The following is a 20,236-nucleotide window of genomic DNA, read 5'->3' as shown; positions in this document are numbered from 1 at the left end:
TGTTCTTTTTACAGTAGGGCAGCACAAAAACACAAAATCGCAAAGCATGTTTCCCCCTGATACAATTGTCTGGTCTACCACTGGCCACCCGGTGATGGCAATAACTGAAGGTCAATGTTACTGTCTTCAAAGGCCCAGACACACCAAACCGACTTCAGGCAACGAAAGCCAACTGTTGCTTCGCCTTATGTCACCTGTGTCTTGGCTCAACAGTTGCACATGAACACACCTCAAAGACTACAGCCAATGGCGAACCAGCAGATACATACTGCCTCTGAGTGAGAGCAAATAACTCTCCACAGTAGAAGATGGCTGTAGTCTGTTTTCGTCATTCAGAAAGGGAAACTGGAAGACCGTCTTGACACCAGTTAACCAGTTAGCACATTAGCAACGTAACCACATGTTGAAAGAACAAAGTATATTTACTTAGCCCTTGTGAACAATAACACAAACCATCATGAAAGAGCTCAATGGTGAAAGAAGAATAATCTTATCTTATGTAACAAGTTTGTTTTGACCTCACTCGCTCTTGACCTTAGCTGTCTGTTTACTTTCCTCACTTCTGTTTCTACTCTTGTGCGCTGAGCTGAACAGCCAGTCAGAGAGATTTTATTCAGCAGCAGGCTCTGCAGTCTCTGGCGCTGATTTAGAATGCTGAATCAGCAAAAAAAAGCCAACATGGGCTGACAATGGGCAACAGTGCTGGACATACCTCACCCTCTCCAGCGACAGACATGGCCCATCATTGACCGACAGCTGACCGTCGGCTTGGTGTGTCACGGCCTGTCACGCAAGTGTAGTGGTATCACGTGAAACTAGACAACCTAAGGCATCATTTTGTACCAATCATGCCGCTATGACATATTGGGAAGTGGGCTAAACAATGCTTCAAAGTAAGGCTTAATTTTGGTGAGGGAACAACTGGCACGGCCATTTTGAAAGGGGTCCCTTGAACTCTCACCTCAAGAGGTCTGAATGAAAATGGGCTCTATGGGTACCCACAAGTCTCCCCTAGACCCGAGAAGATTTGCTCTTAGAAAATGTTTTCTTCCTTACAATCAGTGTACTCTTTCAAATTCAAGCTGTAGCCTAAATTTGTGTTTTTAAGGAAAAGGACAACCAGAAAACAATGAATCACCAAACACATAATGAGTAATATTAACTCTAGAATGAGAAACCAAAGTATATCAGTGTGCAATTCCCTAACTCTTGACATAGTTTTCAACTAGCCTATATACCAGCATGAAAAACATTCCCCAAATTTAGTTATGGTTTTTGGTTTTGGTGTGTGGGCGCCACTGACAAGAGTGTACTGTTTTGACTCAGCTGACTAAAAGCCTGTAACTGCGAAAGACCGATACACAGTATGCCTTTATTTTCATATTTCTCTTAAGGCTAGAGGGTGAGAGGAAGGTGGTGGTAGTAGGGTCCTGGGCTCTATCACCATGGCAACGGGTCTCCATGTGGAGTCACAGCTGTAGCACAGAGTGTAATGGCCCGCAGCCAAGCAGCTCCCTCCCCCCCGGCCTTCTTTATGTCTCGTCCTTCACTTTCTGCCCCGATCCAAAGCGGCTGCACGCTGTGTGAATCTTATTACACGATGACGAACAAAACACTGGGGGCCTGGGCGACCGAGGCAGCCTCCTGATTGGCCGGTGGGAGGTGGGCCTGCAAGCCAGTGTGTGCACACCCAAGGAGACGGATTACATAAGAGGCAAGGCTTCCCTTACTAGAAAGAGAACATGAAGCAAAAGTTGAAGACCCTGTCACATGCCTCGTTGTTTCTGTTTCAAAACACCCTCCTCCACCGGCGTCCAATGGGAAGCTCCGCCTGTGAGGCACACATGTTCAGTCACATTCACATGCATGCAAAACAAAACTTGTATGTAGGAATGTGGTGCCTCTGAAACAGGTCTATGTGTTTGCATCACAGCTGCTTGCAAATGTGCAGGAAATCTTTAAAAGATATAGGCTGATTTTTCAGTCATGCATTGGCCTAATGTACACTCTGAGAAATAAGGGTTCTTCCTGAAGAGCGGAGGTTCTACCCAGAACCATTTTCTTTGTATGAATCCAAAGAACCCTCTTTGGATGAAAGAGTTCGTTAAGGAAAGCATGGTTGTTAAAAATCCTCATCCTTAATGTTTAGCCTTAATTTAAATGGTATTTTTAATGTAGATGTCTCTGGAGTCCCTTTAATCAATTCATTTTACATGGGTTCTGATACCTTACCATTATTTCACACCATTCATTACCACATGGTCTGCTAAAATATACATTTTTTTAATGGGTAGCCCGTACTTGGCCCTCTTTATTAGGTTCCAATTGGTAACCCAGGTCAATTCCCAACCCTACTGCACCACTAAAATAGTAAAGGCTGTAGTAGTCATAGTCTCAGACCTAAACTGGCCGAGGCAATAGACGCATGCTCCACAGTGTCCACCCCAGGCTTTGTCCTGATAGTTGAAAGCATTATTTGTGTAACAGAAGAAGAAGTCGGTCACAACATGGTAAAATCTACATCCAGAGCTGTGCATTTTTGGACTCGTGGAATGTACAGAGCTGTAAAGTTATCCACCATGGTACCAGTTTGTTGCTAGCTAGTCTCTATATACAGACTCTACATTCAGTGAATGTAGAGTTTGTAGGCAAACCCCGGAGATCTTGCCTCTGGAAGAAGAGCGGAAGAGCCCTGGTTTCCGGGTGTAGGCTGTTTGTAGTCCGCGTGATATTGATCAATCACGTTTGAGCCGGCTGCAGTTGTTGCCAGGTTAAACGGTCCGTGCGGTGAACTAACAAGGCGGAACATAATTGGCGTCACCGCAAACTCTGAATCCATCGCAATGGTTCAGCATATTTACTTATATATAAACGGAAGTCGGAAACGGAAATTTGCCTCCTCCGCCCAAATTAAACCGGAATGCCAAAAAATCGGGGGTCTGCCCCCAGAGGCTGTATCGCCGTCTGCCGGAAGTCAGACGCCGAATACAGCCGATGGGTTCCGAGAATGGCTGCTAGCTAACTGTAGCTAACTTGTTTGCAGATTGTTTGATCTTTGACGTAATGGGTCACCCAGAAAAAGAACCAATACTAACAAGCTGAAAGGGGGCATATCGCCACCTATTGTAGCACAGTATGACATACTTCGGTCAATAAATTGTTTTTGTTTTCCCTCCCATTCCGTTTTTGTACACTGAGACAAGGACAGTAGTTCAATTAAATGGCTTAGCCGAGCTATACCTACAGCCCTGTGCTCTGTCTCTATGATGAGTGGTAGAGAGATCTTTGGAAAATGTGGTCAAGTAATTGCTTAGAGCACCCCTGTGCCGGTTCTAGATGAAACCTTTGTAATATAAAAGGGTTCTTGGTAAATTTAGATTTACCCTCTCTGGGATAGAACCACCAGAGAGGGTTCTGGGTGGAGCCAGCCTAACCCTAATAAAAGGTCCAACCAAGAACCACAAGGGTTCTTCCTAGAGGACAAGCCAAAGAACCCTACATTTTTCTAGTTAGCACCTTTATTTCTCAGAGTCTAAGCTACTCTCAGGCCACCAAACCACCTCACACTCACAGCCAAATGTAAGCAAAAAGACTCCCTGTTCACGCAGGCAGCAAGACTGAATTAGAGCTGTACATTGGAAAATTGCAAATCCAGTGCAAATATTGACTTTCATTTGCAATTCCACATCGCTACCAAGCTCCTGAAGGTAGACGAACTGCAATCTTTTATATAAGGGAGAACAGAAATGACATACGGTCTGACTTAAGAAGGACTTCAACAATTGAAATTGCTAAATATTTGGTTCACTGTGAGTTGTCTCATCTTTCTTTGTGAACTACTTCCCTGTTATAATCAAAAAACTAAAAAATGCTTCTATTTTGCATTCAAACTAACAGCACACACCACTGTAGTCATGCCAGAAAGTATGACTATGGTGCTTTGGAGTCCATTTCCATGAGGTGTTAACATTGTTTTGTCTTCCCCCGTTATACAAGCTGCAAAATCTTAGGAAAACAAAGATAATATTATTTGCAGAACCTCTGCTGGGAGTGAGAACAGTGTGAGATAATTCCTACTTATCAAAAGGAAGTGTGAAAAAGCCCTCGTACTGTACAACTTTCTAAAGGTTTGTTGAAATCTGTGATGAGGAAATCATCATATTTTTATTCCAAAACTGCGGAGCACACCTGCGGTTTTATTGACACACATTCACAGAGGAGAGGTGCTAATTAGCGATGAGGGCTTGTGTAGTGTTTGGCTGAAATGAAAGCCTGTGCGCTCTTCGGTCTGAGTGCTTCATGATTGGGACCAAATGGAGAACGCACATCACCTTAGTTAACATTTAATTCAGCTGAATGAAGCCAATCTCTGGGCTCGCTCAGGCAGCCGGTCTCCCTCCTCTACGCTCTTTTCTATCTGCAGCACAACTGCAAAACAAAACCAAACAAGGTCAGCCCGGAACAGCTCCAATTACGGACACAGAGAAATTGAAGAAAGGCTATCAAGCGTGTAGTGAAGGACACTGCTGTCCTCAGGGTTACAGTTTATGATCCTATACGAGGAAGAAGATACAGCAGCTTCAGTTTAGTGAATTTAATGATGTGCTGAGAGAACGTCCATCATTTGGCTTCGTTTTTTGCACTCTCTGACTAAAATAGGACTCAGATATGTCAGTAAGTACATATGTTGCTTGCAATTTTAACCCTCAGCCATGGAGTCAACACTGGAGGGAGGGGACCGAATCTGTTGGGGCGTCTAGGTGGTTTGCCATTTGGAGAAGGCTTACGACTGCATTCCATGGGGAGTCCTCTTGAACGTACCGTGGGGAAACAGGTACCAGGGTTGTTGCTATGAGGCATCTGGTCCTTGTAGAACCAAAGTGAGAACTGTGTCCACATACCTGTCATAATGTCAATCATGTTTGCAGTGGGTGTTGTCCCCCGCCAGCATTGTCCCTTGTCACTGATTCTGTTTGTGCTATTCATGGACAGGACCTCAAAGCACAGCTGTAGGGAGGAACATGTCTGGTTTGGGGACCTCATAATTGCATCTCTGCTCTCTGCAGATTACGTGACCTCCAGCACGTGCTGGGGCTGTTTGCAGCCGGAATTGAAGTGGTTAGGATGAGTCAGCAGCTCCAAGTCTTAGGCCATTGTTCCCTGCCAGAAAATGGTGGAGTTACTGCGCCAAGTGAAGGAGTCCAAGTATCTTGGAGTCTTGTCCAGGATTGAGAGTAAAATGGAGTGTGAGATTGACAGGCAGTTTGGTGCAGCATCAGCAGTGATGAAGGCGCTGCACTGGATTGTCGAGGTGAAGAAGGAGCTGACCTGGGAGGCTAGGCTTTCGATTTACTGGTCCATCTACGTCTATGACCCTCACCTGTGGTCATGAGCTCTGGGTAGTGACTGAAAGAATGAGATTGTGGATACAAGCAGCTGAAATGAGTTTCCTCCATAGGGTGGCTAAGCTCAGCCTTCAGGATAGGGTGAGGATTCCAGACATCCGGAGGAAGCTCAGAGTAGAGCTGCTGCTCCTTCGTGTCGAAAGGAGCCAGTTGAGGGGGGTCCATTCTCGGAACCCATCGGCTGTATTCGGCGTCTGGCTTCCGGCAGATGGCGATACAGCCTCTGGGGGCAGACCCCCGATGTTTTGGCATTCTGGTTTGATTTGGGCGGAGGAGGTGAATTTCCGTTTCCGACTTCCGTTTATATAAAAGTAAATATGCTGAACCATTGCGATGGATTCAGAGTTTGCAGTGACGCCAGTTATGTTCCGCCTTGTTAGTTCACTGCACAGACCGTTTACCTGGCAACAACTGCAGCCGGCTCAAACGTGATCGGTCAATATCACGCGGACTACAAACAGCCTACAACCGGAAACCAGGGCACTTCCGCTCTTCTTCCGGAGGCAAGATCTCTGGGGTTTGCCTACAGACTCTACATTCACTGAATGGGGTCAGGTATCTGGATGCTTACTGGGCGTCCTGTTAGAGGTTTTCACTTTCACATCCAGTACTAAAAATGTATTACTGTACATTTTTACACTCCATGATTCTCTTATTTGTCGGTCTACATATTTAATCTGGCTCAACAACACAGTCATTGAAAGCTTTTGTTGAAAGACTTAGAGACAGAATTGTTGGGGTGTTGGTGCTTCAACCGATTGTTTGATGCGCGTCTTGTTCTGCACTTTGTTAATTGTGTCTGATTTGTCCGTTCACATGTACTTGATTGTATCTTGTGCTGCTGCCTGTCTTGGCCAGTACTCCCTTGAGAAAGAGATTTTTAATCTCAATGGGAACGCTCCCAGTTATATAAACGTTAATTACAATTATGGCTGCACCTGTACAGTAATTATGATTCATAAGACAGGATTTCAGTCTGAGAGCAGCTGAAAAATTATAAAAAAGAAAAAGTTTCACGCTGTAACCTTTAAAGTAAAGGTGCATTTGCAACTGCAAGCAGGTTCACGTTACGTAAAATGGCATCCTGACAGCTGGATGTGTTTTCCCAAAGTTCCAGCCAAGCACATCTCAACTCTTGGATTCCTCTTTTAGTCACTTTGGGTTTGGAAAGCCACAAAGTTATATATAGATCATAATTAAGGAGCTGTCAATGGCGATTAGCTCAAGCCTTCACACCTTGCACTGAAACAGCTCTCAGCATATTTTCGCATTTATGCAATTAGACGATACTAGTTTCAACCTGCTTAGAAGTGCTGGAGGCAGTCTGATCGTTTTTTATCTTATTTTTTTTGTTGTTGCTGACACTTCCACTAGTCGGATTAATAAGCACAGTAAGCTTGTATAACTTGCAACCCAATAGGACCACTTGGCTTCTGCACACTGTTTTGAAACAGAAGGAAATTCATTCTTTCAATGTCAGATCTCTTTCAATGTAGACAGACAGATCCCTGTTCTCAGGAGTGCAGCGTTCACTGCGAGCACATCTCGTACTCAAATGTTTGCCATAGCACGTACTCCAACACCCGGCGGGTAAGGCATCATTGCCTTTGGTATGTTTTTGCAAGACAGCCTAGACTAACTTGTTAGAGATTAACTCCTCTTAATGAAAAAGACAACAGAAACTGGCGTGTGGAAAAAAAAAAGGTTTTATTGTCAAAGCTCATTGTGTGATTGAAAGAACAAACAGAACCCGCTAAGACTTTCACTATGAACCCAATTTCAGCAAATCCCATACAAAACGTTAAAACACAGAAACCACTAAATGTGGCCGAACGTGAATGTGGCGTGCAGCGTCACATTTCCCTTTATGTGTCACAATAATTCCAGAGTTGATGAAAAAAAAAAAAAAATAACAAAAGGGGACAGGAACACGAGGAACAAAAGTGTTAAGTAATGCTTTCACTCAATGAAGCTCCCATAAGTTTAACACCAACAGACAGAATAAATAATGTTACGTGGAATAAACAGAAGAACAGTTCTTGAGAATCATCGCTCTGCACTGCTCAAGATACAGATGCACCGTATCAGGAATCACCCCTGCAGGTAATTAGACTTATTTACTTGTCAGAAATTTTAGGATCTGTCTAAAGTGCATCAAAGGACACAACTAAATTACTTGATTTTAGCCCCAGGAGCGTTAGGCCCCGAAATACCTGAATTTTGACAACCCTTTGAAACAAAACCCTGACTGAGTTGGATCTCTGAAGAGAAAACTCGCAAATACACAATGCAACAGTTTGTTAAAGTGATTTTTTGCAACATTTGCGCAACTCATCAACATGCAAGTCATCTTCTTTTTCATCCAAACACGTTTTCACAGGCCACGTTTTTATCCCTGATACCGCTGACAACCTTCCACCAACAGACTGCCCTTCGCCCAAATCTCCAAGCAGAAAAATGAGGGGCAAAGCAGGGGTAGATAGACACGAGCGGGAGGAGGATTGTCTAGCCCGCACTGACCTTTTACATTCTGGAGACACGGTAGCCTTTGTGCCAGGCAAGCAGAGCCCTTCTGATTTTAACAGAGAGAAGTGAGACAACGAGTATGTACAGGCCATGTTTCTCTATTCTCTTTGGTCAGTCTTTACATTATGTACAAAGAACACTGGGCGCCCTCAGTTAGCGCGAGCCATGCGCGTGTCCGTGCTCAAGTAGTTGAGCATTGTCTGGACGAGCTCCGGGAGATCGTAATCGTGCTTCCAGCCCCAGTCCTTCCGTGCGTTGGAGTCGTCGAAGTCCATTGGCCAACTGTCAGCTGGAAAGAGAGATAAGCGAGACATAAAATTTATTCATGCTGGTTTTGATTTACAGCTTAATGGACTTCAGATCTGTGTTTTCCAAAAGCCTCTTTAACCCTTAAGTTACTTTTGAAAGAAGAAACAGCACTCTGCTCCAATTCATGACAAGTAAAATGGACTCTTTCTAAGTTAAACACACTCTGAGGTTTTGCTGCTACAGAGTACTTAGCGTGCGGTGGCTAACGTTAGCTTACTGTATAAAGATACTGCTGTGTCACCAGCATGACTGAGTCAGTTTGTGGACTTTACATTTTAGCACGTCACAGATCACAAATGATGGAGCTGGAGACTCAAGAGAACCTTGAAACTTGACTCACCTATGGCCTGCCGTACGTGGTCAACGTCATACGTGACCTCCAGCTCGGGCATCTGCTTCTGGAGCTCCTGGGCCAGCTCCTCGGGGGTGAAGCTCATGGCGTTGATGTTGTAGGTCCTCATGCTCAACGTGTCGGCCGGCGCCTCCATCACCTCCAGCGTGGCCCGCAGGCAGTCGTCGATGTACATCATGGGCAGCCGCGTGTCGGGTTTCAGGTTGCACTCAAATTTGCCGCTTTTGATTGCGTCGTGGAAAATCTGGACGGCGTAGTCTGGTCAGGGACAGAGATAAAGACATTAGGATTACTTTCATTCTCGACTAAACCCGTCTGATGAGCCGACTAAAAGAAGTGTAACGCTGCAGAAGTTACAAAAACTGAGGGGATGGTAGCTGTTCAGACACATGAAAATATGGACATAGAGCATCGAGTTGTCTGCCAGCCTAAAAATACAGCAAGCCATGACAACTTTCTGGAACGAGTTGGTTACATAACAAACTTGTGACACGACATGAGTGGAACAGGAATAGACCTCCATTAAAACTGAAACCTTGTGTACGTTCTGGGTCTCTCACCTGTTGTGCCGCCCCCGGGCATGGAGTCAGCAGAGATGATTCCTGGGTAACGGAGACAGCGGAAGTCCAGGCCATAACGGTGGTGATAGTACTGTGGAAGAACAGAAAGTAAGCAATGATTGATGTGAGCATATTGAAAGTATTCAATGAGTTCTTATACATGCTACATTACATGTAACAAGAGGTTTTATGTTTTGGAAATGACAAAAAGAAATGTGAGATCTCACCTCTCCCATCAGCTCAGCATGGACTTTGGAGACACCATAGATAGTGCGAGGTCTCTGCACACACAGATCTGGCGTAGGGTTGCGGGGTGAAGTGGGACCAAAGGCGCCGATGGTGCTGGGGACAAACAAACGTAAACCGTGCTCTGCTGCGATGTCCAAGATGTTGTGAAGGCCTACGAAACAGACAAAGACCCATATGATTAGGACACCACACTTCACCTATATTTACAGAAACATTGTTGCACTCATGACTGTAAGACTCAATTTTTAGAGGCAATAAGATGAAGTTAGCGAGGGCTCACCAGTGATGTTTACAGAGCGTGCCAGCGCCACATTAGCCTCTCCAACAGCACTGAGGAGGGCGCTGTAGTGAACCAGCCAAGTGATGCGGTTGTTCACCACAATTTCCCGCAGGTTCTTGTAGTCCAAGATGTCTGAGTAGATGAAGGGACCTGAGGGTGATAGAAATGATTGAAGATTTTATAAATCAACTCTTAAATTCATCTTGCATAAAGTATTTATTTATCATTGTTAAAGGGCCAGCTTGTGATAGCTTCCTGTATGTTTCTTTCCATGCATTCCAGTTAAATTCTGTTCACAACCTCAAAGCTGTCACATTCACAACATCACCGCACAGACCGTCACTGAACTTGCGTCACACACTGATGTGGCGTAATTTGTCAGTATTTTTCAGGAAAATGTGGCTTCCTCTTGCACATGGATGAAAGAAAATCAATAAGAAGTAGACAGGATGTATTTGCCAACGATGCTGTTCAGTCATTTGGCAGTAAAGCTATGGTACATTTGTAACATATTAACAACCGTCATTGGCAAACACTTGGATCCCAGGGAGAATAGTCATCATTTCCATGAAGACTAATGGGGATCCAAATAAACAATAAACAATAAACAATAAATAAACTAGAATTTTTGAAGGGGTGTGGCATTAGTCATAGCTGCACTCAGTCTGATGTGATGAAAAACTGTCTAGTCACTAAGGAATATTCCATGAGGGGACAGCTGAACGCACTGAATTCAATGTGATTTAGTCAGATACTTCCCTCTGCATTCTGATGTGTCTTGAAATTAAAAATGAAATGTTGTAAAAAAGCTTTCTTGTGTGAATCTGATCAACTGCTGCAGAATTCAGAGCCGACTCACCGCTGTGGAAAACATTGCTTGGAGGTTTCCTGATGTCGGACAGAATGACGTTGTTCTTTCCAAACCTCTTTCTGCAAAGCAAAAAAAAAAACCTGATGTTACACAACTTGAAAATTTACCAAAAACTGCTCTGAAATTGTTGCAATGTGTCTGGCGACTGGCTGTTCGTCAGCTGTGAGCACACGATCTGTGATCTGTGCAAATCTTACCTCAACAACTTGGCGAGCCCCACCCCAAGCTGACCCAGGCCACCTGCGTTGAACAGAGGGAAACGTGGAGTGTCATCAGAGAAGTGCACATGTGAAATCAGCAGCAGCTAATAATTATCAGCTGGTTTCCATGGAGACTGGAGTAACTAAGACTGAGAGTGAGCCATAAGAAAAAAGGTCATAGCACTTGACGCCTACACTTTTTTTGTTATCTCTTTCTGCTGTCTTTGCTAAACTTGTTTTAAAAAATCCTGCTGGTGTTGAATCCCTGCAGATACATGCATGATAAAAAAAAAATACTTAAACAACCCAAAAAACAGACGTTGCGTACCTGTAATGAGCACCTTGGGGTGGTCTGTTTCTGAGAAGGACACAGAGTGGAAGCTGGCGTCAGAGGTCACCTGCCGGGGGGAGAAGCTGATGTTGCGCACAGCCACCGTTAGGGGCTGGCAGCCGCACCCTGGGGTGCTGACCAGGGCCTGCTTGGCCACCTTGCTGAGGGTTCTGATGACAGGCATGCTGGTACCTGTGGGAGGAAAAAACAGAGCGTTCTCAGCATACTTTAGGGTGACACTGCAGCTGTGCATGAGTGAAATTTAGTGATTTTTTTTTTCTTTAAAAAGCAGGAAAATTCTCCTATTTTTCCCCACCAATCTCCCCAGATCTAGATATTTGAACATGTTTGACTGCCATCATCTGGTGGCCCCTTTCAGTGCATTTTTCAGCCAAGGCATTAAGTCCTGTGTCAATAAATTTGGGCTCCTCTCCAGACCTCAGGCGCCAGGACACAGACAGTGAGAGGACCAGACGACAAAAGTGGCACTCAGGGATTTCATTCACTCTCTTTAAAACTTATTTGCAGCAAAATGGTGAAACAGGCAACAGTGACAAATCCGCATAAAGACAAAGAAAACGGTCTGAGATGCGAGCAAACGTGTCAGCAGGGAAGGCACGTAGGCTTCAGTTGAATGCAAATGATAGTCTATTGTCTCCGAAGAGGCGCAAAGGCGCACTCGAGCGCATAGCAACCCCAAACTCCAAACATTTTATCGAGTGCCTTTCAATCACAGACTCCTTACTTTTACAAGACTTTCAAAGAACACTACTCCAGATAAATATTTCATCATGCATTCATTTTTAGAAACGCACACAGAAAAGATGGAAAACTGAGTCAGCATATTCAGAACAGCTCTAAAAAGTGTGCGTTACATCATTTAAATTCATTAACAGCGCAGTAGGGTTCAATCTAATGAAAGCAGCCTTTCTTCATTTGGCTCATCGCTGAGCAGCCCAGACTTTTTGCGTAACGCATCATTTCATAAGTGCACTTACCGTGAGAGGTGCGAACGACCAAAAAAAGGGAAGCAAGAGAGTAACTTGGGAGTATTTATACTGCCCTGCCTTCAACGAGAGCCAATCAGGAAGAGAGGGCGTACAGTAGCAGACGAAAACAGTGCCAAGAACAGGCCGACAATCACTGTGAAAGGATTTGGAAATATTTTTGGAACGTGTCAGGGAGTCAGAGGGACCTTATGTCTTGGATATATAGATGGATTCTCATTTGGAGTAAAGAAAATCAATCATGTAATATATATATAAATATCTTTTTTTATTATTATTATAAGGGAGGTCACAGTTAAGCATCAGTAATAAATTTAATGTTCCTGCGCAAAAATAAAAACGTGCGCTCTTGTTCCATCCTGCACTGACCCTTTACCCTCCTCACAAACGTCACTGTTGTGCCAACACGGTTTAACGCACATGTAAGCCTGTTGTGTAATAGGGGGCTCGGAGCTGCTCCCCCCTTGGGGCACCTGATGTGGCGCGTCATGATGGATCTTTTAAGCAATGTGTTATTTAGTTCCATAATAAGTGGTTTGCTGATCTCCTTCTAGTGTGGCTGCCTTTCCACGTGGACTGTCGCAGTAGTGAGAGGAGCATGGCGAATTTTCTGAATGAATGAGAGTACTCTTTTATATCTTTAAAAAAAAATGGGGGTCGGTGAGACGCAGCCATCCAGACAGACAAATGAAACCAGGCCAGTGCGCCTCAGTGAAGCTCTTGGCACACAGGCTGAACTTAATACGTCACTATCACTCGCAGCCTAATAGAATTAAGAAGAGGTCGCGTCTTTGGCCAAAAGGCGCATTAAAATCACATAAAAGAGGCACATTAATAAGGCAGCACGTGACAAATTAAAAACAGGGTTGTGCGTAATGATAAATCAGGTTTAAGTGATTTAAAGCGCATTTTAATTTCTAAATCTGAGCTGTCTGATACCGAAATATTGCGGAAGAAGTTGACTCACCGGGTTATGAGCAGCAGAAACTCCTGTGCGTCTTGTTTTCTGAAGAATGAGATGCGGCTTCCTCCTTTAAAGCTGTCGCCTGTTGCGCTCTGACGTGATGCCTGTGTTATCTCCGGCCAGTGTTGCATCAGCTTCGTCTTCAAGCTATATATCAGCGGCCATCTGGTTTGAGGGGAAGCCGGCTTTCTCTCGGATTGGTGGAGCCTCGGAGGTGCGGTCCTCCCTCGCTGACCACTCCCATAGAGAGTCACAGACCGACACCCAGCATGCAGCTACCCAGCTGCCTGGCTGCTCCGCTCCGTCCTCTGTCCGGCTGCCAGTCCATTCACTGGCTCATATCTGAGGCCACGAGTGCGCTTTTACGCGTTGACTCCGAAAAACTGACTCATGGAGACATGTGAGCACGGTGATTGATAGGCTGCTGGGTGGAGGCTAATCAGTGATGGAGCTTTATAGAGTAGCAGGAGGTGTAAAAATGGTGGAGAGGTGGAATATATGGTATTATATTAATAGCATATGATATGGAGTTGATTATTTTATCCAGTTTTATCCAATATTTTAGTGTATAAAATGTCAGAAAATAGTAAAAAAGTGCACATCACAATGTCCCAGAGCCCAAATTTGCCTATTTAAATAACTTGGTTTGTCACACCAACAGTCTAAAACCCAAATATATTCATTTTACTATATTAAAACTATAGCAAATATGCACATTTGACAAAGCAACTGCGTGGAATCTATTGCTTTTTTGCTTTCAAAATTACTTTCACGATTAATTGATTAATGCAACTGCTGTAGATTATTTTCTGTCCATTGAAAAATCAGCTAATGGACTAAAAGTTTCACATTCAATATATCATACTTTTCACACATACACTCACCGGCCGCCTTTCTAGTACCACGTTGGACCTTTTTTGCCTTCAGAACTGCCGTAATTCTTGGTGTCATAGCTTCAACAAGGTGCTGGAAACATTCCTCAGAGATTTTGGTCCATATTGACATGATGACATCACACAGTTGCTGCAGATTTGTCGGCTGCACATCCATGATGAGAATCGTTCCACCACATCTCAAAGGTGCTCTATTGGATTGAGATCTGGTGACTGTGGAGGCCATTGGAGTACAGTGAACTCATTGTCATGTTCAAGAAACCAGTTTGAGATGATTTGAGCTTTGTGACATGGTGCGTTTTCCTGCTGGAAGTAGCCATCAGAAGATGATACACTGTGGTCATAAAGGGATGGACACGGTCAGCAACAATACTCAGGTAGGCTGTGGTGTTTAAACCATGCTCAGTTGGTACTAAGGGGCCCAAAGTGTGCCAAGAAAATACCCCCCACACCATTACACCACCACCACCAGCAGCCTGAACCGTTGATACAAGGCAGGATGGAGCCATGCTTTCATGTTGTTTACACCAAATTCTGACCCTACCATCTGAATGTGGCAGCAGAAATCCAGACTCATCAGACCAGGCAATGTTTCTCCAATCTTCTATTGTCCAGTTTTGGTGAGCCTGTGTGAATTGTAGCCTCAGTTTCCTGTTGTTAGCTGACAGGAGTGGCACCTGGTGTGGTCTTCTGCTGCTGTAGCCCATCTGCTTCAAGGTTGGACGTGTTGTTGGTTCAGAGATGGTCTTCTGCAGACCTTGGTTGTAACGGTTGTAACCAGTGGATATTTTCTCTTGTTCGGACCATCCTCTGTAAACCCTAGAGATCGTTGTGCATGAAAATCTTCCCTTGGTTTGAACTTATGGTTGTCTTGACCATGTCTACTTGCCTAAATGCATGGAGTTGCTGCCATGTGATTGGCTGATTAGCTATTTGCGTTAAGCAGCAGCAAATGTACACAACATTTCAATCAAAACATATCTGTGAGTAAAACTGAAATCCTAATTGCCCTAACCCCCTAACATACAGTTTGCTCTTTTCACCCTGAACAGCTTTAAGGTTATAGATAAATCATGTTGTTCCAAATCGTCATTGACTCTAATGTTTTTATGGTTGCTCAATTTCATCAAATGGCAACACCCTAGATGTCGTGATTTGCACCATTTTACACATAATGATTATCTTTGGAGACCTAAAGCCTCCAAAGATAATCAATTTTGAATTTAAATAAAAGCTGTAAGGGTTTGAACTTGTCGATGAAGATTCTCAGTCATCCAGGTCATGGTAATCTTAAGTGCTAATATCGTAGGCAACTGGACTTGCTTGCGTTTCTTGAAGACGTTTCCCCTCTCATCCAAGTCTGAAGAAGCTTCTTGGATGAGAGGCGAAACGTCCTCAAGAAACGCAAGCAAGTCCAGTTACCTACAATATTAGCACTTACGAAGGGTTTGAACATTTGGTCGCATAGTTCAATCCTGAAATGGCTGATGCCTCGATCAGTCAACAGGGTTTAAACAGACTTTAAAGCACTTATTTAACTTTTTTAAGTTCTGTAATATAACCACTCAGTGATGCCCCAAAGTGGGGGACAGGGGGCTATGGCTGCCCTATTAAAACTGCTACCCCCACCCCAAGTAAGTATTCAAGTATTATTGTGAAGCAAAATGTCTCCATAGAGAAGCAAAAGTGACCTCAAAAGCAGCAGGACAACATCAACAAGTAGGACCAAATTACGTCACGTGTCCATACTGCAGTTATAAAAGGCCTGAACAAACATTGGCACAAGTCAATGAGTAATTTAAACATGGCTGGTCTCCACATGAAGAACAACAAAGGGACGAATCTGATGCATCAAACACTTTCAGTGATTGGCGAATTATATTGTTTGCAAAGACACTCGACACCAAACCACTGTGGATGCACCGCAGGGTTTTGTAACCTTTCAGGGACAGGGAGTGGTGAAACTCCGCAGCCTCTTTGGTTTGGATGTAACTAAATCCTTTTTATGATTACCAAGGGAAAGATATGATGTGTACACACGGTCTGTTTGACTTTGAGGGTTTGTTTGCCGTAGACAGAGGAGGGCCAAAGAGGCTGACGACGTCTCTGAGTGAGAAATGGGCGGGCTCGAGATCTGAGCTGATGTGTGAGTGGTGGATAGTTGCACACCCCCATGCCCGTCATCACCAGGGAGGAAAACAAGTTATTCTGTAAACTGACACACTTCTGATAAAAACAAAACCAGGTTATCATCAAGGGAAACTTCGATTGCATCCGTTCTCAAAATCACGGACGCATTATGACATATTAATTACTTTACGTGTCATTCCCAGGGAACATGAGAGGAATGCTGACTGTGAGATGACACAATTCTAGTTTAGTTTCTTTAAGTGTTTTTAGTGTATGCTGAAGTAAGGTCTAACCCCAGCTGAGAACATCTGGGCAGCAAAGACAAAAACACACACACACACTTTGCTCCAAGAGGCTGTCAAGGACTCGTGTGTGAGAAGTTAAGCGAGGCTTTCAGCCATGAAATCAGAGTAGTGACAGACCCAAGGCCACGCTGATATGGAGAGAAGAGTGATGGCCGGACGATAGCAGTGTAAACACCGACTGCCATCACATGCCTTCATGAAGCAGCTGATCCCTGGCTATTTATTCCCCAGTCACCACATCAGATGATCCTTTCGTCAAAGCGATGGCAACATATTCAGTGAGGTGGTTGGGCTGCTGTTTGCTGAGTCTTGTACAGGCCATAAGGGGACGGCATGGGAACGTGAATTCTATGTCAGCTGCCATTAGAGTAGGAACATCCTTCGTCACTGAGCAGTGACGAACGTGACCCAGACTGACAATGAAATGAGACATGACATAGATATTCTATTCTATGGGTTTTGAAAAATGACAATCAATCCCAAACTTTTTAAATCAGGGGAGGTTTTTTGGGGGTTAGGAAGACATCATGTTGTGGCTAAAAATACTCAGTTTTGTTGCTCAGAACACGACCGTTTGGAGATGTCACTCCATCTACCTTCTGGCACCGGAGGTCAAGATCAAGTCAGAGATGCTGGACTCTTATGTTGGACAGATGTTAAATTTTGGTTGGAGTGAAAATTGGGTTGACAATTTAAATGTCTAATGATGTAGGATATTTGTGTTGTGTGGACGTTAACAGGTTTAGGTCTCTATACCTTAAGAATAAATGTCGTTATTCTACGTCAACATGATGTTGGCATGAGACCTTTGGACAATGCTGGATTTTAGTTACTTAACATTCATTCATTCATTTTCCGTAACCACTTATCCTGTTAGAGGTCGTGGGGAGGCTTTAGCCTATCCCAGCTGACATTGGGTGAGAGGTGGGTTACACCCTGGACAGGTCACCAGACTCACAGGGCTGACAATAGCCCCTTTTACACTGCCAGATTTTCAGCGAATGTTGGGCTGTATTGCCGGCAAGCTACAAGCGTTTAGACACACAGAGCCGGATTGGCGAGTTGATCCGAGGTGCCCAATTTTCCGCCTCGTAGGGTAGTCATATTGGCGGAACCCTTTTAGTTTAAAAAGACCAAGGCAGCCTTCCACAACGGGAGGGGCTGTTGATGACTTGTGGGAGAAGCTGTTGATGACGCCGCAGGTGTGACCCACTGGCGGTGGATAAACAGGAAACAGCTGATAGCAGGAATTAGTGAGCAGCTAGTAGCAAGAGGGAAATGCAAACCTGACAGACACTGTAAAGATGAGCAACTGGGGAGACAAGGAATTGCGCACCCTCCTTGTCCTCGCAAACGAAGAGGCCATTAACCGTCAGATGACGGGAACGGTGAAGAACGGGCCAACTTACGAGAGAATTGCCGAAGGACTGACCAGCTGTGGCTTCCCTCCCACGTCACTGTTTACGTCACATGCTGAGCTACACATTTTCTTACTTGCTCATGCCCCCCATTGCCCCGAAAAACGCGCATTCTGTATAAACAAAAGTAGGTAGGCGGCATTTTGCCGCACTCCCCGATTTTGTTTTTATACTGCCAATACTAAAAGAAGACTGATTGGGTTTTCCTGCAAATTTGCACAATTCCTGTTTAAAAAGGGCTACATAGAGACAGACAACTATTCACACTCACATTCACACCTACGGACAATTTAGAGTCACCAATTAACCTGCATGTCTTTGGACTGTGAGAGGAAGCCTGGAGTGCCTGGAGAAAACCCACGCTGACACGGGGAGAACATGCAAACTCCACACAGAGGGGCTCCCCCACCTGGGGTTCGAACCAGGAATCCTGCACACAACTTTAAACCAACAAAGTATGAGTGTCATATGTCGTCAGTATTCAACATCAAACTGACGTTGGCATTAGACATTCTGACATTGAATTTTGGTCGCTTGACATCACAACCTAAATTCAACCAAATATCAACATCTGGACAGCTGGGCATCATCTACTCCTCCTCCTCCTGATGGCAATCTGAGTTCATTTTCATAAAATCAGAACTCTGTCACTTTAGAAATGTTGATATGATATGTATGAAATGGTCGAGTCTAACATATCCACGGTTTACAGAAACGTACAACAGCAAACGTAGCAGCTAGTCGCTAACTTTGTCTGTCGGACATTTGATGTGGGCTAAGTAGCGTGGATTGATGAGAGTGGGGAGAAACAATAATGTTGGTTAAGTATTAAAACTATACATCAGCAAAGTCTGATAATGTATTTATAGTTGATGGAATGTTAAGACTGATAAAAATCAAACACAAATCTTGCAGCGAGAACAAAAACTCTATTACAGAATCTTTTGTGCTATATTTTTTAATGTCTTGAAAACTTAAAAAAAAAAACATGTAATCTTTTCAACAATAATATATTTTTACAGACATCTGATCAGCAGTGATTAATTTACTTAAACGTTTATTTTGAAATCAGACTTTTGCAGTAAGGCATTGCACAAACACAGTAGAGTATTTGACTTTGACAAAGCAACGATCATAATATAATGCATAATGCAAGCATAGGAAATTTGCACACGTGTATTTACACCATTACCTGATTGAATGCATTGTTCGATGCGTGCACACATAAAAAGCAACAGTAGGTAAGGTGTCTTTTTTTTTTGGCAAAAGGAAAACATGTATATAGTGCAGCTATGAACGACTGTCCCTTTATAAAGCAGTTTAATGTAGTGGCAGGAATCAGTTTAATTAGTGTGATTATTACATCATTCTTGAAGCAAATAGATTTAATGTATGAAGATGACGTGGACGAGCAGAGAAAATGCTATTTCTTACTGGCCAACACACAAAATTGGCCAAAGATGACCACAATGGGTTTAATTTTATCCCACAACTGCCATGTTTTTGTATTTAAAGTGCAGCATAAAGCTTTCCTGATATGCTAACGGAAACTACCATCACCCACAGCACTGAAAGATGAGCTTTCATGTCACTTTGCCAACAAAATTCAGGTCATGTTGCTGTAAACAGGTTGAGCTGCTTCTGTAAGTGCAATTAAGGATTCAGGAGAAGCACCAGCAGTGTTTTTGTGGCTTTCATGGTCATGAATTCCAGTATGATGACTCCTTGCGTCCTGCGGCTACAAGACGCTGACATGGTTGGTGTCATCTGCACACACTCAAGTCTAATAGTTGGAGTTTGGTTGCATATGTTAGCATGTTTTCACATTTAATGTTGAGACATATATTGTCTAATATGGCGGCAGCTGGTGAGCACTGACAACAACAGTGAAGCTAATTACAGGAATTATAATTATCTGTTTCTGGTACTGTATATGCCTTTCACACAAAGTGCATTAGTTTTGGACCTTGAGCGACTTGAAAGCATCTTGTTTCATAATGTCCGTGAACACAACATTTATCATATAACTTTAATACCAAAATATAAATTGGTCTTTGAAGCAACATCTCACATTAATATATTTTCAAACCTGCATCAACTCTGTAAAGTCTCCTGATAATAATATGACCAACACATTGCTGCAACAAATCCTCATACGCTCACACATATTCGACTATTACGCATAATGAAATTGGAATAGAATAATAATTTTGCCCAAAAATAACCAGGTGAGCAAACATTTCATAAGGTTATGTTAAATAAGTCTGTCTCAATCCCTCCAGCTGGCTGCATCCTGGAATGTCAAGTAATGATCAGATATTTATATACAAGATATTTCCATCAGATTCCCATTAACCAAGCCTCCGCTCTCTTCGTATGGTGTAGCAGGTGCTGACCCTACCTACGCTTATTACATCATCTCATCGTGCAGCAGAG

The 20,236-nt window shown here is 43.7% G+C and overlaps 1 protein-coding gene across 2 annotated transcripts; it reads right to left on the bottom strand.

Annotated features, from left to right (window-relative positions):
- Nucleotides 1–7,093: 7,093 nt before the first annotated feature.
- Nucleotides 7,094–13,199, bottom strand: tdh (L-threonine dehydrogenase). Of its 2 annotated transcripts, none has more exons than XM_033649166.2 (9): nt 13,058–13,199; nt 11,081–11,275; nt 10,750–10,792; nt 10,541–10,611; nt 9,682–9,831; nt 9,380–9,552; nt 9,153–9,243; nt 8,581–8,850; nt 7,094–8,220 (listed from the first exon to the last, which is right to left on the bottom strand). In XM_033649166.2, exons 2-9 carry the CDS (start codon nt 11,265–11,267, stop codon nt 8,081–8,083), a joined length of 1,125 nt encoding a protein of 374 aa, XP_033505057.1. In that variant the 5' UTR covers nt 11,268–11,275; nt 13,058–13,199; the 3' UTR covers nt 7,094–8,080. The 2 variants fall into 2 exon arrangements, with proteins under 2 accessions (XP_033505057.1, XP_033505058.1); XM_033649167.2 differs by lacking the exon at nt 13,058–13,199 and adding an exon at nt 12,082–12,202.
- Between the last annotated feature and the right edge of the window lie 7,037 nt (nt 13,200–20,236).

Source organism: Epinephelus lanceolatus, chromosome 13 (assembly GCF_041903045.1).
Source record: "Epinephelus lanceolatus isolate andai-2023 chromosome 13, ASM4190304v1, whole genome shotgun sequence".
Classification (NCBI taxonomy): domain Eukaryota; kingdom Metazoa; phylum Chordata; class Actinopteri; order Perciformes; family Serranidae; genus Epinephelus; species Epinephelus lanceolatus.
Note: the sequence above shows the minus strand (reverse complement) of the source record. Positions and strands in the feature narration are given on the sequence as shown.